At 52.2% G+C, this 27,292-nt stretch overlaps 1 protein-coding gene across 1 annotated transcript in view; it reads left to right on the plus strand.

Moving 5' to 3' along the window:
• Positions 1 to 4,081: 4,081 nt before the first annotated feature.
• KCNT1 (potassium sodium-activated channel subfamily T member 1) overlaps positions 4,082 to 27,292 on the plus strand; it is a 78,257-nt gene continuing 55,046 nt past the window's right edge. The window contains exons 1-2 of the mRNA XM_079323882.1: positions 4,082 to 4,398; positions 16,794 to 16,973. Of these exons, the coding sequence (XP_079180008.1) occupies positions 4,277 to 4,398; positions 16,794 to 16,973 (302 nt within the window). The 5' untranslated portion in view covers positions 4,082 to 4,276. The remainder of the gene's footprint in view (positions 4,399 to 16,793; positions 16,974 to 27,292) is intronic.

Raw genomic sequence — 27,292 nt, forward strand, 5'->3', positions numbered from 1 at the left:
CCCCTCTCTGTGCCCACCATGGTGCCCCTGCTCTCAGGCTCTTCCCAAAACCCAGGTTGATTCCCACAGGTGAGTTTGCAACTTTTCACTTGCTGCCTCCTGCCCCAGGGACAGCTCAGAACCCTCTGTGGAACCCCCCTGGCACAGCATCCCTTCCCACAAAGCATTCCCTGTGCTCTCATGGGTCCATTTGTCTGATTCTAAAGCTCAGAGATCCCCCTTGGCACCCCAGCCAGGATGCTCCAGGAACACAAAACCCTCCCAGGTTCCCAAAGCTTTTTGGATGCTGCACAAAGGATCCCTTTGATTCCAAACTGCCTTTTGCAGTTTCACCAGCACACACAGACCTGAGAGCACGAGGGGCTGTGAAGGGACCTGTCTGGTTTTTAATAACAGCATCAGTTGCAATAAATAGAGATGATTGTTTAGGTCTTAGTCACCTAATAGCAATGTTTGTGCTTGAAGACATGATTCAGCTCTTGCAGGATGTTCTTCACCTCACATTCTCCATGGGGTTTGGGAAATGATGGAAGAAGAGGATTTGTAAGAGTTCTACAGCGTGTGTTCCACTTGTTATTTGATATTTAATGTCCCTTTGGGTATTAAATAAAAGTAGGAAACTGAAAACCAAGCCAACAAACCTGAGCACTGCTACAGCAGACAAACATCTCTGTGGCTCCCAGTGTGCAGATGAAGGTGTCTTTGCTTCTGATTTATGGTTCAGTCGATGAGACTAAAACCATGTTTATATAGCCAAGTTTCCTGCATTCTTCTTTTTGCTTTGCATACATCAGTCTAGGAGTTAGAGAGCTCTCTCTCCTTTTCTATGCTATGTTTGATTGTTCCTTCTTCAGATTAATGACAGCTTTGACAATTCTCTACCTCTGCATTCCTGGATAACAACAGCCTCAACCCCCTGTGTGTTCTGCAAGTGCTGCCTTCAGCCTTGGGAATGCTGAGTTTAACATGAGCTGAGTGGAAAGAGCATAAATTGTGGGAAATGCTGAGTTGTGAGGCCACAGGGCCGAGTGGGTTCCCCAAGTGGTGTCCCTGCCAAGATGTCAAGAACTTTTGACAGAAAAGTTGCTTATTTTGCAGTGGACCCAAAGTTTCCTTGTTGTTATTAATTCTCAGAGTGTGCAGTGTGAGAGTTGCTTTTTTTTGATGCTTTTTTGGTGCTTTTCCCCTCATCCTTTCATTCTCTGCAGGCTGTATCTGTGCTTGGCAAATGGAGATTCACATGAAATTCATTTGACACACACAACATCCACAGCATTGGAGTCTCTGCCCAGGCTCTGCTTGGATTAAATTCAGTCCATGCTCTGACAACATTTCCAACTGGGAGCAGATCCAGTGTTGCTGCTCCTGACTCCGTGGCTGCTCTGCCCTGCACTGGGCATTTCTCCTGGGAGAAATGGGAGAAATTTCAGCTGGGGCATTTCTCCTGGGCACCTCCTTGTCCTGGGGTGATGGGGTCCCTGTGTGAAGCGCCAAAAAAGCAAAGTCTGCCCTTTTTAGTGGGGAAACAGGAGCTGGATGCAGCTCCTGGGGCTTAAGTGATGCCCCAGCCCATCCAGGTGCTGGATGGACCCATCTGTGCTCCCGCTGGTGCCCCAGGGCTGGTGGGGCTGTCCCCATCAGGAGGGGAGCTGGAGCAGGACAGGGACCCCTCAGACACGAATTCCTGGAGCCCTGTGGATGGCTGGGCTCGGGTGATGAGCTCTGCAGAAGATGACTTTCTCTCACTCTCGCCTCTGACTCATCCCACTGTTGCCTCCCACAGATTTATTTATTGTTCTCCCAGACGCAGAAACGGCAGTCTGCCCTGTGCCAGACTCCTCCTCGGGCAGCTGGGCTGGCATCTGCCACACTCACCCCTGGGGGTTCTCACACCGGGGGTTTGCTCTCCTGGGGAGCCCCCAGAGCTGCTCCCCAGCCTGGCTGTGCTCTGAGCGCTCACACACAGCACCCAGCCCTGGAAATGGCACTCAGCATCTCGGGATGTGCCCATTCCCGGCTGTGCTGCTCATTCCCTGCCCCTTGGAATGGGTGCTGTCCTGCTCTGGGTGCAGCAGCAATGTCGGGGTGCTGAAGGGCTCCCCAGCAGAGCTGTTGGTTCTCTAGTGGGAGGTACATCCTTATTAATTGTGTTTTGTGTCAATGTCTGCTGGGAAACGAGGACTTGTAGCACTGATAACATTTTGGGGAATGCAGGAAGGACCAGCTCAGCCCCATACCTCAAAATTCTGAACAACACCTTTGCTGAGAGCACTGCCCTGCCTTCTCCTGCCTCTCCCCCTTGACTTTGGGGGTACAGGGAGTTTCTCTGTGGAGCAGTCCCAGAACAAGAGCTCTTTCCTCAGATAGAATATTGCTCAGCTTGTCCCTGTGCTGACTTGAGCAACTCCTTGCTCATGGTGGCACCAGTGTTAGGGGCAGGTGGAACCAGTCCCAGTCTGCCGTTCAGACTCCAGCATTTACATGGGGATATTCTCTTCTTCTGGCTCTTTCTATTTCATTTCTCATTTCTCTCAGCATCTGACTGTAACTGTTTTAAATAATTCCTCCCCCACGCCTGTGTTATCACCCAGCATGTCAATACGGCTGTGCCACCCACCCCTCTCCTCCCGGAGCTGCACGTTAACACTTTGCACCAGATAATGTGAGGCAATTAGTGAATGGAGAATAACCTTCCCACTGAAAAGCAGGATGGGTTGGGAAGCATCACACGGGGGGACTGCTCGGGGAGTATTAATTGCTTTTCTCTCCAGTGACTCCCGGTGTAGGAGAGTCCATATGGAGAGAGAGGAGGAGGAGGAAGAGATGATGCGGGAGAAACAAAGTCTCCGGTGCTGGAGAGAAGCGCAAATCCCGGCGCATCCGAGCGGGGGCACTTGGCTCTGGATGCGGAGGCTGTGGCACAGCGGGATGATCACAGGGCCCGGCAGCGGATCCCGGGGGATCCCGGGGCCAGCGGGACCGGGAGAGCCGGAGAGAAACCAAAGCTCTGGAAACAGCGGGATGCCAGCGCGGATGGTGCCACCTTCCCCTGGGTGTGCCTGAAGCGGTGGCTGAGGTGGCAGAGGAGCTTTGCACGAAGCACGGGGGGCTGTGTGGCCCCTGCGTGTCTGTGGGGGCAGTTCTTTATTGGGGTGTGTGCTCATCACTGCAGCTCCCACAAAACGGCAGCACAGCGAACTCCCCAGCGGCCTGGGCTGGGAAAGAGAGAGGGAAAACGAAGCGGAAAGGAGAGGATTGTGCTGGGACAGAGCCACCCCAGTGCTGCCCGTGCCGTGCGCTCAGCGGGACCCCGCTCGGAGCCGCTCCCTTTGCGCTCTCACACCTGCGAGGGGACACGCACTGGGGCACTTCACATGTGGCCGCATCATTCCTGGTGGCACCTTGGAGCCCGTCCCGTTAACCCTTTGCTGGAGCTGCCGGCTCGTTTCCAGGCTGTCCCTGGGCTCGGGGCCATTCCCCAGCGGGGCCGTGTTATTGCAGCACGGCCTCCCGGGAGGATCAACGCCGCCGGCCCGGCCGCGCAGCACGGCACAGGAATTCCCGGGGCTTGGCCGCGCTGTTTGCTTTCGCCACAACCCCGAGGCGCAGCGGCGCTTAACACAAATATTTGTGTGGCTAGTAGAAAAAAAAATCCAGCCAAATAAAAAAATAAAAAAAAAAAAAAAAGGAAAGACAAAAGAATAAAAGTAGAAAAGGAAAGGAAGAAAGGAAAGGAAAAGGGGGAAGAAAGGAAAGGAAAAAAGAGAAAGAGAAAGAAAGGAAGAAGGGAAAGGGAAAAGGGAAAGAAGGGAGAAAAGAAAGGAAAAAAGGACATACAGGAAAAAGGAAAAGGAGAAATGACAAGGAAAATATAGGAAAAAGGAGAGGAAAAAGGAAAATAACGCAAGCAAGCCACACAAAGGTCGTGCTGGCAGAAGCCAGAAGGGAAGGGACACCGACCGCGGGGGATCAGCTGGCCCAGCCCGGGGGTCGCGGGGCCGGGGCGGGGGCAGCTCCGGGGGAGGAGGCGATCGCGGCCCGGCCCATCCATCCCCGCCCATCCCTCCCCGCCCGCCCGTCCCCGCGCATCCCGCACCTGTTGCCGCCCGGCCCCGGCATGCGGAGCGCCCGAGCGGCCCGCGGGCTGCGGCGGCGGCTGCGGGGCGAGCGGTGATGGGCGGCGGGCGGCGGCCCCGGCCCCGGGACGGCGGCGCTGGCTCTGCCCGCGGCCCCGGCAGCGCGGGGTGCCCATGCTCTGCCCCGCCGCGCCGCGCCCATGCCGTTCTCGGGCGAGGAGCGGAGCCTGCAGGGGATCTACAAACCGGCCGAGGGGCGCCCCGTGTGCCCCGAGTGCTACACCAACCGCTCCTTCGTCTACGACGATGGCAGCGCCCACAGGTACCGGGGATGCGGGGCCGGGGAGGGTCCCCGGGGCTGCCTGTGCTGTCCCTTCCCCTCTCGGGGGCGGCCGGCTGGATCCCTATCCCCCATCCCCGCCGCTCTCCCCCTGCCCCCAGCCTGGAGGAAAGTTTCTGCGGCACTTCCAGGCCTGGCTGGGACCCCTGTGGGAGCAGCACCCCGGGAATGGGGCAGTCGGGAGCTGCCTGTGGAGGGGAAGGGGCGCTCGGAGACCCCCGAGCAGTCTCATCCTTCGTGGGAAGGGTCAGTGCTGATCCCTCTGTCACGGACCGAGGCTGTGCGCCGGGCGGGGAGCAGTGCTCGGCTGAGCCCTGCAGCCATCCCAAAGCCAAGGGGCTAAAATACACCCAGGAAAAAGCCACATTCCTGTGGGGGCTGCCCAGCTCCGGTTTTGGGCTGGTTTTATGCCAAACGTGCAATGTCCAGTGTGAGGGAGGGGCTGCTGAGTGGAGGAGAAGAGCTGCTTGAGGTGGGGGGACTCTGCCACCATCCTCTTGTGCCTGGCAGCAGCACCTGTTTCTCACAAGTGGTTCTTGCTGAAGTATCCCAGTTTTTTCGTGAAAAATGCTGTGTGTTATTGTTCTGATTAAATTTACTGGTGTGGCTCTTCTGGCTGTCACACTCATCAAGTGCCTGCTGAAGTGAGCAGATGAATTGTGTGTATCAATTCATGCTTGGCAGATAAGGACCTTAGCTGGGTTTGTGCCCTAGGCTGCCCAGCTGGGATTTTCTATATCTTCATTTCTTGCTATGATTTAGGGAAATGATCTTTTATTCCTAAAAACCTGAATGAAAAAAGAAGAAACAGTCTGTTCTTTAACTCTCAGTGCATTGCCACTGAGTGGGTAAGCAATAAAATCCCTGAATGCTGTTTTTTTAGGATTAAGACCCTCATTACTGCCTTCTCTCTGTCACAATGTCCAATGCATCCAAGGCTCCGTGGAGCCTCAGGACCCCAGCTCTGGATGACACCATTGGGTTCCTTTGGGCACAGCAGGGTGGCTGTGGAGCACAGTTCTTTCCTCAGCCCCCAAACTGCCTCATTTTGCAGCTGTGCTTGATGTGTCTGCAGAAATTACACCCTTGGGGGGTTTTCTGTCTGTGAAGATCAGGGATCAGGCTGCAGACAGCAGCTCCCAGAGGTTTCCAACTCCAACCTCATGGGAAGATGGGGAGCTGCTCCTCATTACTGACTCTGCAACCCTGCCTGGGGTCATTTATCATCATCTAATGCACTACAGAATCCTTGCCCAGGACCCTCCTGCCTGTCTCTCTCAATCTGGAGAGGAACTTTGTTTCCTAATTGTTGTTTTACAGCTCAATGTGTTTCTAACCCCCTCAGGCTGCAGAGAGGTTGAAATGCCTTTGCTTTCCTGGCTTGTCTTGCCTTTGTGCTCAGCCCTTTGCTGCCCTTCTGGAGATTTTAAATAAGCTGCCTGGAGCCCTCAGGACACAGCAGTTTCAGCTCCAGCTCGGGGTAGACTGGTGTCTAATGCACTTTTTTTCTGAGCTGATCAGTTGAAAAAGCAGAAAAGGATTGCTACAGACAGGCTAAAGAGAAAGGGCAGGAGCAGGCAATGAGCACCATTAGTGGATCCCAGGGGCCCCTGGCTGATCTGCTGTTTGCTTTCCTCTTCTGCAGCTTGGGCTGGGGGTGCAGATCCTGTCGGGGGGGATCATCCTCAGTCTGTCTCAGCCTTGCCTGGTGCATGAGTTCCTCCCTCACCTGCCGTGGGTTTCCTCTCCAGGCTGCTGTGGGGTTTGTGCACAGCCCCTGGGCACACCAGGGCTCCAACATCATCTTCTTGTCTCCTCTCTGTGCCTCTAGGTGTGGAGCTTTGGTGTGGTGGCAGCTTTGTGTGTGAGGGGTGTGAGAGCCAGGACAGAGCAGCAAAGGTGTAGAACACGTTCATCTGAACATTCAGGGGACCTCAGCTGGGCTGAGCCCACTGAAATAAGTGGAAAACTCAATTATCCCTTCACTTAGCAGATCTAGAGCTGCCTTAAAAACTGTTGAAGAGAAATTCTGTCTTCTGAGTTTCCTGAGTGTGGAGATGTGTGTGGGAATGTCCCCGAACTTCCTCCTGGCCCCCTTTATAAGGGGGCAATGGCTTGGAAAGTCCCTCCCAAGGTGGAGACCAAAGGGTTAATTGTAAAAGCACTTGAGAGTTTGCTTGGAGAGTAAACACACATTTCTGGCACCCAGAGGGTACAAAGAGCCTAAAATTCGCTTTCCTACCTCGTGGGAAATCTGGGTAAATGTTTGCACAAGGATCCAGGCTGTCACTTCGGGGAGCGCAGGATTTCCCCGGCCAGCGGCGCTTCCTGCGCCGTGCCCATGTACGGGCACGGCTGATGGATGAGCGGCCAGATGGAAGCACTCACACAAAAATATCCCTGAGCCGGGCAGGACAGGCAGGGGTGGGCGGGAGGAGGATTTTCCATCCCCTGCCTCCTCCTGCTGCCATGGCTCGTCTGAGGAGGAAAAGCTGGAAGGCGGCGGCGAGCACGGGGACACCTGGAGCGGCGGCTTAGGAGTCATGGCTTGGTGTTAGACGTACGTGGCTCTCCTCGTGTCTGCTCTAAGCGGCTCTTTTGGGGGGTTTGTGTGGCTGCTGCTGCTCGCAGCCCGTGGGAGCAGGGATTTTGGTTTGGTTTGGGAGCGGGATGTGGAGGGAAGGCGGGTCCCAGCGCTCCGGTGCGAGTGGAGAGAAGCTGAGCTTGGAGGCTGGACAGCAGTAGCCTGCCAGACTCGATGTTCCTGTGGAATGTCAGCTCCAGGGACTGTGCTCTGTCCCTCCTGGCTGGGCTTTTGGCCCTAGGAATCACAGCAAGGTTTGCAACCAGGTTAAAAATGCAGTTATTTTGGTTAAAGCCTCTGCCTGAGCCCAGAGGCAGGAGAAAAGAAGAAAAGCTTTGATGAAATGAGGTTCCTGCTAAGTGTGAACACTCATCCAAGCTCAGGAATTCTCTCCCATGGCTTCTCTGTTCATCTTTGATGAATCCAAGGAGCTGTCTCAGTTTAGCACAAGGATGGTTCCTGCAGTTGACAGCCTGTTGTTGTCTCTTAAGTTTTCAATTTTCTGGAAATGAATGAGAAGATGCTTCTTTGGCAGAGCTGGCACTGAACCAGGCTCTGTAGCTGATTAGTAATCTGTTCCTCCAGGCGAGATTTCTAGCTTGGACGTTTATCAGCTTCCAGAAAGTCAGCCTTGTGCATTGCAACAACTGTTGCTTTGGCTGCCCATGGGCATCCAGGCCTTGCTGTTCCAGGAGAAATTGCAATGGGGAGCCATGAAACTACAGGGCCAAACATCCTGTATTTTCAGGGTGTTTGTGTAGCAGAGATAAGATAGAATTCTGCTCTTGTTTTCCTCAGATGGTTTGGAAAGGGAAGTGTGAGGCTCTGGAGTGCTGCAGGGGAGCACCCACCAGCACACCTGGCTCAGTGGGAAGATGTTTTGAGACCCTTCCCCACTATTTCTGTTCATAAAAGAACCTTAATATGCTGAATGCCCTCCTTAGGAGCTGCCCTTGGGCTCTGGCACAGCCCAGTCACCCTTCACTGGAGAACAGCAAAGTAGGTCACTGCCTGTGCTCAGGGCTCTTTCTGCTCTGCAAAAATATTTACAGCATCTATTTGAATCCTCCCAGTCCTCCTGCAGTGACCTCTCCCTGACCCCCAGCCCTGCTCCCCGAGTGCTGCACGCAATTTGTTTTGGAGCCTGTGAACGTTTCTCTTGCATCCCTGCCAGGCTGGGCTGGAGTGTGGAACATCTCATTCATCCTTCTCATGAATAAAACCAGGCCAAGAGCCAGGAGAGCTGTGAGCACAGGTGCCTCTGGTGTCCTTTGGAAGGGCCCGGGGCAGAAACTGCAGGAGGGAAAGTTTAGGTGGGATTTTAGGAAGGAATTCTTCACTGAGAGGGTGGGGATGCCCTGGCACAGGTGCCCAGAGAAGCTGTGGGTGCCCCTGGATCTCTGGAATGTGCCCTGCTCTGTGCTGCTTCAGCTCTGAGGAGGGGAGCCAGGACTGTGTGTGACTCCATGGTCATGGAGCTTATCTGGAATAAAAATCCTACCCTAAAATGTGGGGTTTGGACCACACTGAGAGCTGCTTGCTCTGTGGGACCATCTGCTGTGTCTCTGGCTCTTTTCTGAGCACTGATTTGCAGACTCTTTGTGCCTGTGCAGGGAGATGATTGCCCTCCCCTCCCTTTGGATCAGTTGGAATTTATTGATGCTAATTTTTGTCTGACATTTTAGCACGAGGTCGGTCAGTGCCACGAGATCTTCCTGTTTACAGTCTGGTCTGGATAATTTGCAGTCATCCCCATCCCTTGTGAGGCCATGCAATAGTGGAGAGCCTTGTGGGACCCCAGTGATGTTTGCTTCAACATTTTCCCCCTGTCTCCTGCCTTCCAGTCCAGGAGACATCTCCCCTTCATCCCACCACATCCTGGCCTGCCAGGTGTGGTGATAAACCTGCCTCTCAGGATTTATTTCTGCAAGACTTTGTATTTTTGAACAGTGTGAAGAGCCTCTTCCTCCTCCCACGTTCCTTTATTATTTTCTGCTTCCATAGCAGGGACTGTTCTGCAGGAGTCTGGAGCACAAAGAAGTTTTTTTTTTTTCTCCATGCTCCAAACCTTGCTGCTTGTAGCAGCTTGGAGCTGGGCAGAAGGAAGGATTTTCCCAGCAGTTTATTTGCAACAATTAGCACTTTCCTGATCCTGCAGTCTTTTTATTTTCACATGAGCTTGAAAGCTACTGGGCACTGACAAATGTGGCAGAGGATGTAACAGCTTGGGCTGAGGGGGAGTGAGAATTGCCAGGACTGTGTCCCCTGGGATATCACAGGCACAGGCAACAGTGGAGGGATGGGCACTGGCTCTCCAGGAACAGCTCTGGAGGCTGTGGCAGGGGAATTTTTCACTTTGTAGTTTAATAATCTGTTTAGGTTTAAGATTTGTCGTGGTTGGTTGGTGTGAATCACGAGCCTGGTGTTATCCCTGCTTGCTGCAGCTCCCTGTCATTAAAGGCTGGGTGGTTTTCCTGTGGGATCTGGTGTGCACAGCCTCCAAAATTCCCAGTGGGACCAGCAGGGCCTCATCCTGGGGGATTGTTTCTCCAGCACTGAATGGTTGCTTCATTTCTTGAGCACTGGGGTTGATTCAGCTTTTAAAAGAATTTGTGTGTGCTCCCAGGCCATCCAGAAGAAAAAGGGGTGATGTCCTTGCTGGGGAAGGGCTGGGCAGGCTGGGAAAGCTGCTCCTCAGCAAACAGCTCCCAGAGCAGAGAAGGGGCCTGAAGGAATCCAGAAATAGCCCTGGAGATGGCTGAGCCAGGAGTTTCCTGGAATTGGCTCTGCAGGCTGAGCTGGTCTGGGTTTGCCCCTTCTCCTGAGGCTGCTCCTGGAGGAGATGCTGGCAGTGAAACCAAGGACACTGGGATGGGGAGCAGGGCTGTGTCCTCAGGCTGGGCAGGCTGTGCTGCAAGGGATCAGCTGAGATAATTTGCATTTTATTTGCATATTTACACAATGGAATAGGCTGGTTGCAAGTCACAGAATCACAGAAGGATTTGGGCTGAAGGAACCTTAAAGATGATCCAGTTCCAACCCCTGCTGTGGGCAGGGAACCTTCTGCCAGGCTGGTTCCACAGACCTTGCACTGCTCCAGGTTGGTTTTTCTTATTAAAGAGATGAAGAGGGCCCAGCCCAGCCCTGAGGAGAAGGAGCTGCTCCCCTCACCAGGAACCCAGGATGTGCAGGATGTGCTTTCCCTCCCTCCTTTTCCCCAGTGTTATTTGGGATTTGCAGTCACCAGGGACATCAGCCTGGCTTGTTTGCCTTTGTGCCTGCTGGGAACCCCCAGCCCTTCCCAAAGGGATGCTCTGGAAAAAGGGGGGATGCCTGTGGCTCCCTCCCACTGCATCCCTTCCCCCTGGGAGGGCCAGCAATGGAAAATTCACTGGGGCTGGGGATGCTGAGCTGCCTCTGCCACTCCCTCAAAGAAGAGGGAAAAGGATTCTCCTTTGAGCCTCCTGTGAGCCCCACCCTGCCACACAAAATATTTGAGTGCACCAGGCCAGAAGAAATGGGGAGATGTGGGGGTTCAACTGCTAATGAAGGGCTGTCTAATGAGAAAAGCAGCTCTGGACCTGGAAGGTACAATTTCTACTTTTATCTTCTAGAAAATAGCATTTGCCAGCAGGGGAAAGGCTTGTGGAGCTTTGCACTGACTCACTCTTCCAGTTCATTTTCCACGTGGAGCTTTGCACTGACTCACTCTTCCTGTTCATTTTCCACGTGAAACACATAAAATGCTAATTTCTCTGTGAGGCCTGTGGTGCTAAATTGCCTGTGCTGGTTGGAATGGGTGGATTTGTCACAGGGCTCAGCAGCTCTGGAGAAGTTCTGAGCAGCAGCAGCAGCTCCTGACGTGGACAGTCCAGCTGTCTGTGGAGATGGGAATTTGGATGCAGGAGTTGAATCTGAGCACTTGACACGTTGTGAGGGTGTATTTATAGAGATGTGTGAGTGTGTGCTCTGCAGCTGCTGTACCCACAGCCAGGACTTGAGCCAAAGCTGCTCAGGCTACACGGGAATGAGACTTGGGTGTTGGGATGTTCAGATCCCCAGAGCTCTTTAAACTCTCTGAATCAAAAAATATTAATCACCCAACCACTGCAGGAGTCCTGGTGTCTTGTGAGTCACTGTGAGACCTCTGGGAAGGGAGAGGGGATGGTGGGATGGGAATTTGGGGCTTTTCCCCAGCAAGCCAAGACAGAACCAGCAGTGACTTGGCTGCTGCTCACAGAGAGAGGAGAGAGAAGAGCTCTGAAAGGAGCACCCCGACCCTTCCATGGGGCTGTCCCTGCAGGCAGTGCCTGGGCAGAGGGATGCTGTACTGGGGCCTGTCCTGCACGTTGCTCACCCCCACAGGAGTGCAGAGCTTCTCCCTTCCCCCCTGCCTGGTCCTTGCCCTCTCCTGGGCTGTGCCAAAAGCAGTGCCAGCCCTGCTGCAGTGGCTCTGGTGGAGGATGTGCTGCCTCCCTGGCTCCAGGGACCAAATCTGTGTCCCCACGCACTCCAGCCATTAGGAGACCCCACAGGGATGTCACTCAGAGAGAAAAAAACCCAAATCAAAAAGAGAGGGGAGAACAACTGTAACCTGGTAACCAGAAGAGCTGTGGGAGGAGAAACAAACACGAGATGATTGTATAGATTGAAATAACTATAGGAAAAGAAAGGGCAGCATTTCCTGTATGGCTTGGTTCCCTGGAGAGGCTCAGAGAGCCTGGGGATGAGGATGGATGTCCTGGTTTGAAGGAAGGTGTCTGCCAATAAAGGCAGAAGCTTCTCTTTGAAATGGAGAATGTAACCCACTCCCTCCAAATGATTATTATAATTTTGAAATTAAGGGGCTCTCAGGCAAAGATATGGAAATTAGGAATAACAGTTCTTTACTAGGAAAATTAAAATAGAAATGCAGTGTTACAAAGAACAATCCCAAACCCTGCCAGAGTCAAAATCCAAGCTGACACCTGTCAGTCAGTCAGGGTGGTGGCACAGTCCCATTCCATGGTGGCTGCATCCTCCTGCAGGGGCAGATGTGGTTCAGCTGGAGCAGTGCTCCTGGAGAAGGGGCAGTTTCCTCTGAAGCTCCAGGGATGATGGGGAAAGGTTTGGTTTTCCTCTGGAATCCAGTGGAAAGAAGATACCTTGGTGTCCAAAATCTCAGTTTTTCTCTGGGTAGGAAAGGCTTGGCTCCTCCCCTGGCTGGATGATTGCCCAGCTGGTTTAAAGATGGCCCATTAGCAGGAGATATCTCCCACAGGGATGAGAGTCACTGCCACACCCAGTTTTTAACAATGGCCCATTAACAGGAGATATCTCCCACAGGGATAAGAGTCACTGCCACACCCAGTTTTTAACAATGGCCCATTAACAGGAGATATCTCCTGGAGGGAGGATGGGCTGTGGGAAAGATAAAGATGATTGCCCCAGCTGGTTTAAAGATGCCCATTAGCAGAGAATATGTGCCAGGAGATCAGGGGCACTGTCCCACCTGGTTTAACAGCTGGGACAGAATTCACATTTCTGGGCACATCCTGGATTGCAGCCCAAGTCAATGGACCAGGATGCAGGAGCAGATTGTGCAGCCACGGCTGGTCAGGGAGGACAGGACATGCAGAGTCCTGGAGTAGCCAAGAACCGTCTGGAGAAGTATCCCAGCCCTTTAGTGCAATCCAGAAACTCCCACCCTGTGATGGTCTGGGCCAGCAAAGAGCAGCTGGAGCTTCCAGCCCAACCAGTGCCTGTTGGCTGCCCAAGGCTCGGGCTCTGCCAGCAGATTGTGTCCTGTGTGGGTGCCAGCAGCAAGAGAAAGGTCAGACCCTGTGTGTGATCCTTGCTCTGCTGTCTATCCAGGGTTGTCCCCTCCCCTCAGAGGTGACAGGAGGCCCAGCAGATGCTGCCTGTGGCTTGCAGGGGGTGCTGGGTCCCAGAAGGTGGCTCTGCCTGAGGAGGGGGTGCTGGTGCTGGACACGAGGTACTCACTTTGCTGGCAGCACATCCCTGGCCCTGCTCCTGGGGAAGGATGGAGTCAGGGCAGATGGTGCCAGCAGGACCTGCTGCCTCTGGCTCCTTTCACAGCTTGGAGTGGGAGAGGACAGGTTTAGACTGGAGATTACACAAATGTATAATTCCCCAAATCACCTGTTCTATGTGCACAGCCCAGCCCTAGGAGGGAGGAGAGGGAGAATCACCTCTGGTAACTCCTGGTGCCTCAGAGCAGAGGTGTCACCAGTGGAGCTCTGAGGGTGCCTGGCAGGTCTGGGCAGCTCCAGCACCAGTGTGGGGTCTGGGGTGACCCCAGGAGGTTTGGGACTGGTTTGTGGTGGGAAGCAGGAAGATGCTCTGTGGTTTTTGTGGTGTGCAAAGAAGCAGAGGAGGAACTCAGCTAGTGTCCTTCCTCTTCTTTGACAGACATAGCTAAAAATAATTCTGGAAATCCTAATATTCATCACAAGAAGCTGCCTGCCTGTGGGTTTTCCTCTGAGGCAAAGCTGCCTCTTGGAGCTGGGGAGAGCACGTGGCACTGCAGAGCCACACTGAGCTGTCACCTCTCTGGGTCTGTGCTGCCATTTCCAGCCCCAGGGCAGTGCTGGCCCCCCTGAGTGTCCCAGCTGGGAGCAGCAGGGCAAGAAGGGGAGATGGGGAGCCCAAGGAGGGCTCTGAACTGGGCTCTGCTGGGTCTGGCTGGGGTTTGAGGGGAGCAGAGAGCAGCAGGGGGGGCTGGTCTGGACCCCACAGGGCTCAGTGCCAGCTCCAGGGTCCTGGGGGGGAGCAGGGTGTGTCCCCCTCCCCATGGCTGGGGAGAGACGCTGCTGTGGCACAGAGTGGAAGAGTGTTGAGGTTTCCATATGCTGACTGCACAGTGCTTTTTTGGTGGTACATGGTTCTGGAGGAAGGAGGGAAAGGGATGATAAAAATAAAGCTGCAGATCTGTATTTAGCTATAAACCACTCCAGGATTTTTTTTTTTTTTTTTTGGTAGTATTTGAAGACTATGCAATAAATGATCTTGTTCATGAATTTTTTATTTTATACCACTATAGTTTTGAAGAAGTAGCCAGATTGCTGTGGCATTTCCATAGATCAGGATCCCTGTACTTGAGAGGAGAGGTTGTAAATCCTCTGTGCCAGGGTCAGAAGATCTGTGTGCAGTGCAGGAGCACTTTTGTCTGACACATCGATGTGCAGCATCTCAAACTCACTGCAATTGATAAAGACACTTTAAAAAACAAGCCAGTGCAGTATTTCTTGTAGTGGAGCTTCATCCAGAATAAACAAGTGTGCCAAAATTTTAAAATTCTGAATGATTTTGTATGCAAGAATAAGAGAAAATACATTCAAAGTGTAGCTGCTACTGCCAATGGGAGAAGAAATTCAGATGCAAATAGCAGAAATTGTTTCCAGAGCTACTGATATAGTTGGATTTTACTACAGTTTCTAAATGCTGATAGAGGACAGTGGTGAATATTTGCTTTGTTTCATGATCTGACACATGATCTGAGGCCAGGAGAGATGGATTGAGTTGGAAAAGAATCATGTGGAATTAAAAAAAAAAAAAAAAAAACAACCAACACCCAAACCCCAAAAAATGAGAGTTTGATATCCAAGAGAATGGCTGGGAGCAGCTGTGAGCATCCCCAGCTCCCAGAGGGGGCAGGGTGAGGGTGGCCCTGCCTGTCCAGAGCCACAGGAGTGCCAGGCAGGGTGGCAGCTGAGGGTGAAGGTGCCCTTTCCACATGGCAGCCAGTGTGTCCCATTTCCCCTGGAGAGTAAACCAGGTGCTCCTTTAGCCAGGCACTGCACAGTCCCTGGAGAGCACTGGGTGTGACAGGCTCCTCCAAACCCAATTATAATCACCCCATTTGGAGCCAGGCACCTGGCTCCCCACTTTAAACCACGGTGATAATAAGAGAGTGGATAATTCTAAAAGTTGCATTTTTTCACACTGAAATTTGAGTTTCAGAATGCTGTCCTGATGGCCTAGAAACAGCATGCCTTTGGCCCAATTTATCATAGTTCAGCTCTAAGAGGAAAGACTTAATTGTGGCTTGCTTTTGTGTGTGCTTAATGTGAGTTCCTCCTTTGCAACCTGAGCTAGAAGTGGTCAGCAAACCTTGGTGGTTATATCACTTGATCCAGAGGGAGTGCTTGAGTTGACAGGAGTTTGGCTTGATTTATCTTAAAGAGCAAGTTTTGGATCAATGAGTAGCATAGAATAACCTCCCTGGTGCCCAGGGCCCTGCACAGATGCATTAGTCAGTGCAGGGCCTTGGCTGCCTGGTGCATATGGCAGCTAAAAGGAGCTGGGAAGCTCTGGGGGGGCAGAATTAAGTGGCAAATATCATCAGTGAGAACCATCTGAGGCTGAGAACGGGCTGGGCTGGCTGCTGGGGCTGTGCTCAGCAGAAATCCTGCATGCCCATTGCTCTGCTGGAAGCTGAGCAGGACTTTGGAGTGTGGTCAGCTGGGAGCTGGTTTACAAGGGAGGGAGTTAAAGATAGAAGATGATCAGAGGAGCCTCAGCTCCCATCCCTGCAGCAAATCCCTGGATGTGTGCACAGTGCCAGCTCAGGATCCCACTGCTGGGAGCTCTTGCTGCCTGTCTTCAGCTTGTGCAGGCTGTACTGGAGGCAAAGCTGTGGGAAGATGCTGGGAATGAGCTGGAGAGGCTTTGGATGAGACTTTTGGAGGTACATCAGACAGGAGCTGGAGTCTTTCAGCTATTTGCTGCCTCACACTCCAAAGTTACCTGTGAGGGACACAGAATCAGCTCAGAGGCATCACTTCTCCTCCGAGCCCTCCCTGTGCTCCCCTCTGCCCACAAAGAGCCTGAAATTGGTGAAATGATGAGTTTCACTGATGAAGCCGAACCAGGATCAGGATCTGGGGTGTTTTCTCTGGGGTCTCTGCAATGAATGGCTTGGCTGCTTTGTGAAATTTCAGTTTAACCCCAGTCTGCTGAGATGGGTGGCTCGAGCTGGCGTGGGCAGCAGGGGCGTGCCCACGTTCTGGCTGATAAATGTTCTTTGAGAAAAGAGACCAGAGAGAGCATTTAACCCTCCAAAACAACCTCCCGAGAGCTGCTGGGGCTTGGTCTCCTCCCTGTGCCTGGTGGCCACACGCAGCTTTCTCTGAGCCACCACCTTGTGTCTCTCCCGGGCACTGCCACCCCCCAGCCCCGAGAGGAGCCAAGGGATGGGTGATGTATCCTCCTGGCCACGACACTTGGCAGCTGGACAGGCGACTGAGTCATCAGCCTTCGCGGTTTCTCATTTAATCCTGGGGTTGTTGGGATGATTTAAGTGCCGGCAGCCCAGAGAGGAGGTTGTGCTTCTGCTCCCTGCACGGTTGTGGAGCCATCGCCTTGCCTGCCTCCCATCCCTACTTTTCCTCGCGGGGGGAGGCAGGGGGTGGATCTGGCTTCGCCTGACAGCTCTCGATTATCTTGCTAGCAGTTTTATTCCCTCCCGACAATTGGGCTTTTCCATTGGCTCCTCTTGCTCTCCGTCGCTCGCCTGCTGAGCAGCAGATGTCCTGTGCCCGGCGCCGCTGCTCGGGGCGCTCCGGGGGACGCTGCCCACCCCGCCGGCCGCTCCTCTGAGCCCCGAGCCCCCCAATGCCCCCGGGGGGAGCGCTCTGCAGGGCGGGCACGGCCGCCTGCCCCGCAATGTAATCGCGGCCGGGGGGGGTGCGGGAGGCGCGGGGCCGGCCCCGGAGGAGGTGCTGGGGTGGGCAGGGCAGGGCTGGGCTCCCCCCCGGCCCCCCCATTGCCGCTGTCCCCTTCTCTCCCGCAGGCTCTCGTCGCCCGGCGGCTGCGGCGGCGGGGACGGCGGCGGGAGCCGCAAGAGCGGGGTCATTCTGGACATCGCCTCCCTGAAGATGACGGAGCTGGAGTCCGAGGTGCTGCCCCTGCCGCCCCGCTACCGCTTCCGCGATCTGCTGCTGGGGGACCAGTCCTTCCAGAGCGACGACAGGTTCGGGCGCACGGCGGGGACAGCGGCGCGGAGGGCGCGGGGAGGACACACGGACACCCTGGGGCGCTGCCGGAGGGTGGGGACACACACCTGGGCTGGGGGGACACACCTGGGACACCCCCGGGACCGCGCGGAGCGGGGGGGACGCGGAGCTCTCCGCGGTGCCGCCGGTGCCGGTGCGGAGCCGGTGCGGAGCTCTCCGCGGTGCTGACGGCGGCGCCGGGCACGGCAGGCTCGGGAACGGCGGTGTCGGAGCCTGCGGGCACTGGGATGTGCTGGGGGATCCAGAGGTGTTCAGAGCCTGCGGGCACTGGGATGTACTGGGGGATCCAGAGGTGTTCAGAGCCCGCAGGCACTGGGATGTGCTGGGGGATCCAGAGGTGTTCAGAGCCCGCAGGCACTGGGATGTACTGGGGGATCCAGAGGTGTTCAGAGCCCGCAGGCACTGGGATGTGCTGGGGGATCCAGAGGTGTTCAGAGCCCGCAGGCACTGGGATGTACTGGGGGATCCAGAGGTGTTCAGAGCCTGCGGGCACTGGGATGTACTGGGGGTCTGGCGATGTTGGGAGCCCGCAGGCACTGGGATGTGCTGGAGGATCTGGTCGTGTTCAGAGCCTGCGGGCACCGGGATGTGCTAGGGGATCCAGAGGTGTGTGACACCTCTGGGATGTGCTGGGGGATCCAGAGGTGTGTGACACCTCTGGGATGTGCTGGGGGATCCAGAGGTTTGTGGCACTGCTGGGATGTGCAGGTGGATCCAGAGGTGTGTGACACCTCTGGGATGTGTTGGGGAATCCAGAGGTGTGTGGCACTGCTGGGATGTGCTGGGGGATCCAGAGGTGTGTGGTACCACTGGGATGTTCTGGAGGATCCAGAGGTGTGTGGCACCTCTGGGATGTGCAGGTGGAGGCCATGGGTGCCTCGGAGAGCAGCGCTGGGAACATCTGGGTGCTCCAGGGCCATGGATGTGCTGGGAGGTGTGGGGGTACTGGGCCAGCAGGCTCTGAGCTGTGTGGGCAGCCTGCAGCATCCTGGAGTCCCTGCAGGGGTTGGAAAGCAGGAGAAGGGATCGGTGTGTGGGACAGTGAGGGGCTGGTGGAACCCCCTGTGGCACCGTGTGTGGAATTCTGGGCTGACAACCATTTATTTTGGAGGAATGGCTCCTCCAGGCTGTTCTCAAATCTGTCTTGGCAGCAGGGTAGCCCTGGAGAGCTGCTGGGGCTGTGGTGCCACCGTCCCTTCCTTGGCTGACCAGAGGAATGGCCTTTGTGTGCTGAGCCTGCAGCTCCTGCCTGGCTGGGATTGGCCCCAGGCTGAGTGAGGAGCAGAGGGAATGCCATGAGTGGCAAGAGAATTCCATGGGCAGAGCAGTTAAATCAAGAGGAACAAGCACCTTTCTTTTAATTCTGTTCATGTAGGAGCTGCAGTGCTAATGGGGAGTCAGATTTTTATCTTTCCCCACCAATTAATTGCCTGATGCAAACAAAGAGAAATGTAATTCTTGTTGGAAAAAAACCCTCTCAATTACTGGTTAGTCCTTGACTAGCTGCTGTGTGCCTGCTACACCTGCATCAAGGCTTTTGTGCATCTCTCTTAAAAGATAATTTCTTTTTTTTTTTTATGTGTACAAGTGTCATGCAGAAAGAAAAAAAAAAAAAGTGAATTTGGCTTTGAGATTGTGAATGTGGGTTTTACAAATGTTCTCCATAAGTGTTCCTAACTTTTATCACTGCATAAAATTGGTCTGGCTCGAAAATGAGTCTGTGATCTTGGAGGTTGTAAAGCCCAGATTTCCTTAACAGACACTTAAACATTAATATAGTTTTATGACACCAAGTGAGAAGTTGACATTAAATTCTGCTGCAGGAAATGTCTGGGTTTCAGAATGCTTGTGATAAGACTCATTTGGTCAAGTTTTATTTGAAAGCATCTGAAGTATGGAAGATGGCAATTGCAGATTGTGTTCTTTCTGTATTTCTCTGGTTACACCCCCTAACCTTCATTTTCCTCTAGATTTGAGTCTTTCTGATTCAGCATCTCTCTTTAATTTTAATGTGGAGATACTCTGGGTTTTGTTAATTCATTAGCCCTGTTACTCAAGAATTCATTATCCTTGTTTCTCAAGGTATCTCAGTTTCTCTGGCTTTGTGCTGTTTTCTTGAGTTGTTTGATTTCCCCTTCATCTGGAAAATACTGATAATTTCATTGTGTTTGGGAATGCAGGTCTCTGAGCCCACATTTGCTGCTCACTGGAGTCCACTTGACTTTGCTGGGAGCTGAGATGAGCTGTGGGCTTTGGGAAATGTTGCTGTTAAGCCTGAATTCCAGTCCAAGTCATTAATAACAGTGGGACCTTGTGGCTGAATCAAGCTTGCTGGAGTAATTATGACTAGTTCATTATGCTGCTCCAAACCCACTGAATCAGGAGCTGATTTAGGCTGGTGGAGAAAAAAAAAAAAAAGAAAGAAAAGCAGAAATACTTTTAGGCTTTGCTGTGCAGCTCAGAGCTGTGCTTTGAGGGGCTTTGTTACAGCCCTGACAGAGATGTGCTGAGGAAAATTCCCCCTTGTAAATTCTTCAGGCAGCCATGGGTGGTAAAACAGAGCTCGATGGGCTTAGAGATGTCACACTGAAGGAAAACACCCATAATGCTGAATATCTCATTTATTTGTGAAAGGAATGCTTAAACCACTGGTGTCTCAAATATCTGCTTTTGAACATGACCCTGGAATGAGGGTGCTGCTGGAGGGAGGAGGTTTCTGGGGTCAGCAAAAACTAAAAGGATCAGAGGCCAAAGGGGAGCCCTGATTTTGCTCCTTCTGGAGAATTAAAATAATTCCTGTTAGAGATGAATTAGTGCATCCTCATCACAGAGGATGCTGAAGAGACACCAACCCTGGGCTGAGGTAAGGGAATGAATGAGGTAATGCTGGAGCTCGTTAGGAAAAGCAGATAATTAGAGAGCTGTGGTACAGCAGGAGGAGAGAGTGGGTCCAGAAAACCCCTGGAACTGCAGAGCTGATCAGTAATACGAGGTGCAATGGGTAAATTAGGCTTCTCCTAATTTAATTTTGTTTCTGTGATGGGAAAGATGAGCACGTTGATGTGAGCAGGGCTTGCTCTTTGTTTGGCAGGTGGAGTGATTGACAGGAGAATTAAAATAGCACTTTGAATGTCCTGTGGTGGATGCAATAAATTGGCCAGGAAGCAAAGAGGAAACGGCTGACTGGGAAGGGAATGTGGGAGGAAAATGGATTTGTGAAACAGAGGGAGAAAAGCCTAATGACAAGCAAATCTAGTTGTCAAGTCCAAGTGCTCCTTCTAGGATCATCTTACTCATCTTTGGAACTCACTACCTCGAGATGGTGGAAGGCTTTGGGCTTAGCTGCATTTAAATTCTGGGCTTGACATTTCTGCCAGGGTTATAGACAAGGATTAGGTGTCATTCAGGGGGTACAGCTGCTCTCAGGGCAGGAATCTCTGCCTGAGAGGGATGGGAGGTGATTTCTCCTCTGGGGAGGGAAGGTTCTCTTTGGGAACCCTGCAGTTTCCTCTGTTGTCTGGCATTAATCCTGCCTAGTTCAGAAGTTTTTCCATTTGGAAGGTGCTGTCAATGTCCATTCTGGGAGAAAAATGGATTTGTTCTGCTTGCTTATGGCAGCACTGCATTTCTCATCTCAGGGATGCTTTGTGGCCGTGGAAGCACCCAGAGCCTCTGGCACACTCCAGCAAAGGCTGAGTTTGGGATGTGGAGCCTGCAACAAAGTGAAGGTGAAGAACTGGGGGCTCAAACCCTGCTGGGGCTGGGCTCCTCTTCACATTGCTGGCATGGGAACCCTCTGTGCCACAGAGCTGTGGGGACAAGGCCAGGGGGTGCAGGGGAAGGGAGGAGAGCTGAGCACAGCATCCCCCAGAGCTGGGGCTCCTGTTCTGAAATGATGCTGCAAATGCTGATTAAAGGCAGCTGAGAAAGCACATCTGCTGGGTGGATAAATATTGTTTCATACCCCAAGCTGTGGCATCCCTTTGATGTTTGCTGTCCTGACTATGGCAGTTTTTGATCTCCTGCATTCTCTTTTCTTGGACGGTGCTGACAGCTGGGTTGGGGCAAGTATAAAAAAAGCCCATAAATAAAATTAAACTGTATCTCAGAAAAAGTGTCATTAGGAGCTTATTTGTTGCCTAATTTAAATGGCCTGAACACTTTCCAGAAAATCATTGTCAGAAGCCACAGTCCTATTTACAGGAGCGAGACGTAATGGATGTCACTTTGATTAAGTGCATTTTTCTGAGGATAATTATCAGCAAAAAAATCGTTTTGATGGATGAGAATGTTTGGAAAAGCTGCTTGTGTAGAAGAATTCAGCAACTTCTCTATAAAATTTTAGCATGTCCTTTTTCAAATCAAAGGTATTTTGGATGTTGCATAACCAGGAAAAGAGGATTTTGACAACCAGGGCCAATTCTTTTAAGTTTCTGCTTTCAGTTTTTTTAGAGTCTTACAACTTCTTTGTCTGTGACCTGACATCTGGTCTTTGTCTCTTTAATTTGCCACTAAGTGGTGGCTCTAAATATTAGGTCAGATTATGCTTGGCATGAGCACAGTGAAGTGCTGCAATATCAGCCTTGGAGGATCTTATCCCTGCAGTTTTCATGCTAACATGCCCCAAGTGACTTCCTCATCAAAATGCATCATTACATTAATGGAGCTGGGTTGTTTTGTGCTCCTGAGGCAGGTTCCTTGGATCTGTCTGTGGCTGCATCCTCACTTCATTGCTATTTGATTTAATGGGCAATTTTCCTCATTTTATTCAGAAGATGCAGATGCCAATTTGAAGATTCCAATTTGTATCCAGAAGTTAGAGACATTTATTTCTGTGCTGGTGAGGTAATGGCCAATATTTTAAGTCAGTTCAAAGCCTGCTCAGGCTGTAGCATCTGTGCCAGTGAAGGTTTGTACCTGGAATTAGGAAATTCAGCTCTGTGTGCCATGAAATTCCCCTGGGGAAGGCTCTTCATCCCCCAGCAGTCTGATCCCTGCTTGTAAAGCAGGATGGATATTATTGCTAATATCCATTCCCTCAATAATGGTGTTTAGACCCATTTCCACCAGCCCTGGGTGCAGAATCTCTCCAGGGCCAGCTCAGGGATGATGCCTCAACAAACCAAGGCACTGGTGGAGGTGCTGGGTTCCCAAACAGGAGCTCAGGAGTTTGTGGCATAAATTAATTGCTTCTCCTCCACTTCTGCCACCTGGCAAAGCAGAGCCAGGGCAGTTATAAATTGGCTGAGGCAGTTTCCTGAGGCAGGGCTTGGTCAGGGAGTGTTGAGGCAGCACCAGCAGAGTTTGGCTCTGCCAGCCCAGCAGGGTGCACAGCCTGTGCTGCTCAGGGAGGCTCCTGCATTCATGGGGTGAGCATCCCAGCCCTCCAGGCATGCCCAGGGCTCTGGGGAAGGTGCAGTGTGAGTCTGGAGAGCTCAGAGCAGGGTGGGGAAATCTCCTAGGGCAGCGTGTGGGTGTTCCTAAATCTGCTGCCAGCCCCTTTTGCCCCCTGAGACAGAGGAGGAACCATGAAACCCAAACTCCACAGCCCTGTGTGCTGTGGGCACCTCCTGTCCAGCAGCTCCTCACCCTCAACAGAGGCAAAACCAGCAAATGCTGTCAGTGGATCCCTCACCCAGCTCCAGGTGGATACACTGGGATGAAGAGCATTGGAAGCCAGAGGCAGAGTTATAAAATTGATTTGGGTTTTCTTGTGTTTGCAGATTTTTTTTTTTTTTAATGATAGCATTCTTAATTGAGGTTTGCTTCTCCAGTTGTTCTGAAAGGCTGCAGGGATGATTCCCAATGCTGTGCCTTAATTGCAGTGCAGTGGATTTGTTTTAATTGATGTTTCCTTGCAGCTATTGGTGTGCTCTTGTGTCCTCATCTAAGGGCAGGTACCCCTGGACATTAGCAGGGGCATTGGGGAAGTTATGAAAGTAATAGAACAAAGAAGAAATGGTGATTCTCTTGTAATTAAAACTATTATTTTATTTTTAAAAATTGCTTTTCTTCCAGGGCTATTGTTTCCACTGTCAGCAGTGGGCCCTTGCTTGCAATAAAATTAAGTGCACGTAGCAGGCTGGTGGAATGAGCAGAGGTGTCCCTGGAGTGCTGCCATGTACAGCTGTGCCCTGAGGGAAAGGAAGAACAACATTGATTTTCAGTTATTTAGTGCAATTTAACACTGTGGGCTCAGTCTCCATCCCTCCCCGGGCTGGTTTTCTTTTCCCTCTTATTTACTTTCCCTTTGGTTTCTTTTCTATTTATTGGAGGAATTGGCTTGAAAGAGAAAAGAGTGTTTCAAGGTGTTGAAGGCACCTGAGTGAAGGGGAGAGCACGAGCAGGGGGCTGCAGGTGAGGTGGGCACATGGACATTACTCATGGAAAATTAAACACATGGGCAAAATGAATTGATTTACTGCCCTCAACAATTGTACAGGGCACACTGAAATCCTAACAGGAATTTCCTGGCAGAGGGGTGTGAGAAATGCTGGAGTCTTGGCTCCTGCTGTGGTTAATTGGGGCAAAGCTCTTTCCGTGTGCTCTTGGTGTGGGACTGGAGCCTGGTGGGGCTTTGCTGGCTGCTCCTGTCGTGGCCCTGGTGCCAGGAGCTCCTTGGTGCCACTTGCATCTGCTGGGAAAGGGCAGGGAGCAATTTTAGGGAGCAATTCCAGGGAGCAATTCAATTCCAGGGAGCCTGGCTTTGGCTGTCAAACCTTGGCACAGATCTCCCCGGGTTTCTTTAGCACAGGGATGTTTCAAAGTGTGAGTGTGTGTCCACAGGCTGCTGAGGTGCTGTTTGTCAGCCTGCAGGAATCCCCAGAGTGTTGTGCTGCCTCAGGTGAGGCTGCAAGGTCGGGCTGAGACCAAAGCTGTCACCCTGCTGTAGTGACAGCACGAGAAACAGCTTGGCAGCTGTAGCTGTAATTGCAGAGAATGCATTAAATTTTACTGCTTTGTTTTCCCACCACTTTCTCTCATCACAGTTGCATCTTTGTTCCCAAGGGAAATAATTTATTGCTGTTCTGAAGGTGGTGCTCGTTGCTTTTCCTCTGCACAACCTGTTCAGTGCCTGACTGTGCAGGGAGTGTTGGAGCTCAGACATTCCCACCCTCAGCCCTGGGGACACACAGGTCCCACTCCCTCTGTAGCCAGCCCTGCTCAGGTGTGAGCTGCTCCCCCTCAGACCCCTGGGTGGGAAAAGACACCCCCAGCAGAAAACATCCCCTGAATATTTTGCTTAGGAATGCTCCTGTGAGCCATCTCACTCATTTTACTGTACTCTGTGCAGCAGAGGGGTTGGGCAGGAATAAAAGGCTGGAATTTGAATCCAAACATCTCTGGCTCTGAGAAGCCCCACCAACAGACAGCACCAACCCTTGGCTGTGTGTTATTCCAGCTCTGCCTGTTCAGAGGGAGGTGAGCAGGCTGCCAGTGAAGCCCTGCAGCGAGCACAGATTTCCCTGCCATGCTGCATTTGCCTCTGCTCCACTGGCACTTGTCTGGATCCCTAGCAGGCAGGAAGGTGTTCATTTGCAGATAAAACAGCTCCTCTTGCTGCTGGCTGGCAGCTCAGGTGGGTCACACAGGCTCTGGGCAAGGCTCTTGCCAGCTGCTCTCAGGTTGCCCACCAAGGGTTGGCAGTGCAGCCTCCCACCCCCCAAATCTGGAGATTTCTGCTGTTATCAGTCCATTAATTTGCTGCATTGCTGCAATTAAAAAAAAAAAATTATCTTTCAGAGAGTTCAGAGTTTAGATTCCATTGCTACATCACACTTTGTATAAATTAATAGCATTGAATTTCATCAACTCCATGACCTCATTTCCTCTCGCTGTGAAGCTTTTTGTTGCCATTTTAGCAAATTTATGGCTGCTTGTTTTACTGCAGGGAGATGATCAAAGTCCAGCAGGTCCCTGTGGTGACAGTCTGTGGGGAGGTGGCAGACTCTGCTCTCTGTTCTGTCCCCACAACCTCATTGGTGATGTCTTGAAGATCTACCCTGCATAGCCAGAGGGCTGGAAGGAGGTTTTTCAGGGTTGCAAATCCCCTGGCAGGTCCAGCATTTTTCCCTTTAATTATTCTGGGTAATAAATAATTGATAATGAAGAAGTTTGTGGTGATAGAGTTGAAATGTGGTGAGACAGAAATGCCATGGGTGTCAGCACCTTACCAGCAGATGAGAGGACTATTTCCCAATGTTCAATGTTTTCCAAACTTCTCAAAATCAGGAAACTTGTCCTTTAAAACAGGAAGCCTGGAGGAGTGGGTGAAGCAATGCTTGCAAGCATTTTTGAGAGTTATTTTCTGTTCCAAAGCTCCTTCAGCCATGTGGTGCAGGGGCAGAAGAGCTCTGCAAGGGCCATCCCTGGTTTTTGGAGGAACTCCAGGAGCTTGGAGTTGGCTTTGCCTCTTTGGACTTGCACAGGGGCCACAATTGCTTGGTTTTGCTTCTTCCTCCAGACAGACCATCTGCTCCTGTTCCTCCAGGAGCTGTTTGCTGACAGCCAAACAGGACATGGATGTGGTGTTTTGTGAGAGGAAGATGGGGAGCAAAGTCTGTGGGTGGGCACAGCCCCAGGGGCTGGGAATGTCCAAGGCCATCCCTCGTGGTCAGTGCCAGCCCTCAGCCTTGGGATGGAAGTTTCTGCAGCCAGATGTATATCCTTCATGCCAGGGTACCTGTCCCTGGTGTTTCCCCTGCTTTCCCTCAGATGTTTTCCCCCCACGGAGCAGGATCCCTCGTGCTGATGCCCAGAGGAGCTGGAACAGAGGCTGGACAGAGTTAGGAGGAATAAAATATTATTTAATGAGGAGCTTTCAAAGCCACACCCTGGCAGTGCCAGTGCCACAGTCGTGGCCCTGCCTGGATGGCTCCAGGATGGAAACAAAGGAGGGTTTGGTCACAAGATCTCACATTTTTATGGGTTTTAGTCCATTTTCATGCAGGAGTCAACTGTCCAGTTAACAGCCTCAAACCATGAAGTTTCATCCTCCTTGCTTGCCTCCTCTTTTCACCTTGTTTATGCTTGAAGTTTGAAGAGATTGTACTTGAGTCCACAGCTGGAATAGAACTGTTCTGTCTTCACCACCCAAGCAGAACAGAAAAACTTAAATTAAGGCATCAATTTCCCCCCTTTAGAGGCTCAACAAGGCCTCTACCTTATCAGAGTCTCTATTCTAAATATTTACCGACAATAAGTATTTAATGAGAGATAAGTGGCTGATAATAATAAGTATCTAAAAATCGTGGAGAGGCTGCATCCTGCTTGTGCTGTCCCCATCCCATGGCCTGGTTGTTTTGCCTCCCTGCAGCAGTTGTGTGGGAGTGCAGGGATGTGAAACATGATGTACAAGTGGCCACAGCCACAGGCTGCCAGGGTTCAGAGCCAGAGGGAAGGAAGGAAGGAAGGATGGATGGATTGTGGGCAAGGAGAGCAGCACACACTACTGAGGTCAGCAGGGTAAAGCAGAGTGAAACAGCCAAGAATTAACTGGGGGAGGTGAGTGATGGGATTGTGCTGGGCACACACTGCTGGATGTCCTTCAGTAAAGCTGGGAGCATCAATCACATCTTCCCTTTAGCTGAACTAAAATCTTGCCTGATGTGGGCTAAGAATTAGCAAGGGTTGGGTTGGTACCTGCCTGTGTTGGTGCAGAAATGTGCTGGTTTTGCTCAGTGGAGCTGGGCTCTGGTTGCCCTGTGTCACTGTGCCCTTGTGTGTGGCACTGGGGCTGCTGCAGGGTGAGCAGCAGGGTTAGGATTCTTCCCTCAGGAGCTTTCTGCCACCAGAGAGGGGTTTGTGTCCCTGGGCAGGGCTCTGGGTATGGCATGAAGCACAGGTGCTCCCTCTGGCTGGGCTGTCCCTCTCACAAGCTGCTCCCTCCCTGCTGTGACAGCTCTGCCTGGGTCCCTCTATCTCTGCCCTGCTGCCATCACCTTGCTGAGCAGGATTTCACATTGCTGATGTCTCCAATTCCTTTGTTAAAGATGATTTTTGCTTCTCTGTGCAGGGGCCCTCTGGAGGCCAGAGCTCACATCACTCCTGTCCAAATCCTCGACAAACCCACAAACCTCCACAAATGCCAAAAACTGGCATTTTCTTACTCACTCCAGGACCCTTTGGTGTTACCTGTCTTTGTGCTTTTGGTGTTGGCTTTACATAACTGTGGGTGTTTGTGTCTGAGCTGCTGTGGGGTGTAGGGGAGAGAGGAGTGGGTCTGGCCCCATCTCCTGTCCAGGCAGGACCCACTCTGCTGAGGTTGGAAGCTAGA

Source organism: Erithacus rubecula (assembly GCF_903797595.1).
Source record: "Erithacus rubecula genome assembly, chromosome: 21".
Taxonomy (NCBI): domain Eukaryota; kingdom Metazoa; phylum Chordata; class Aves; order Passeriformes; family Muscicapidae; genus Erithacus; species Erithacus rubecula.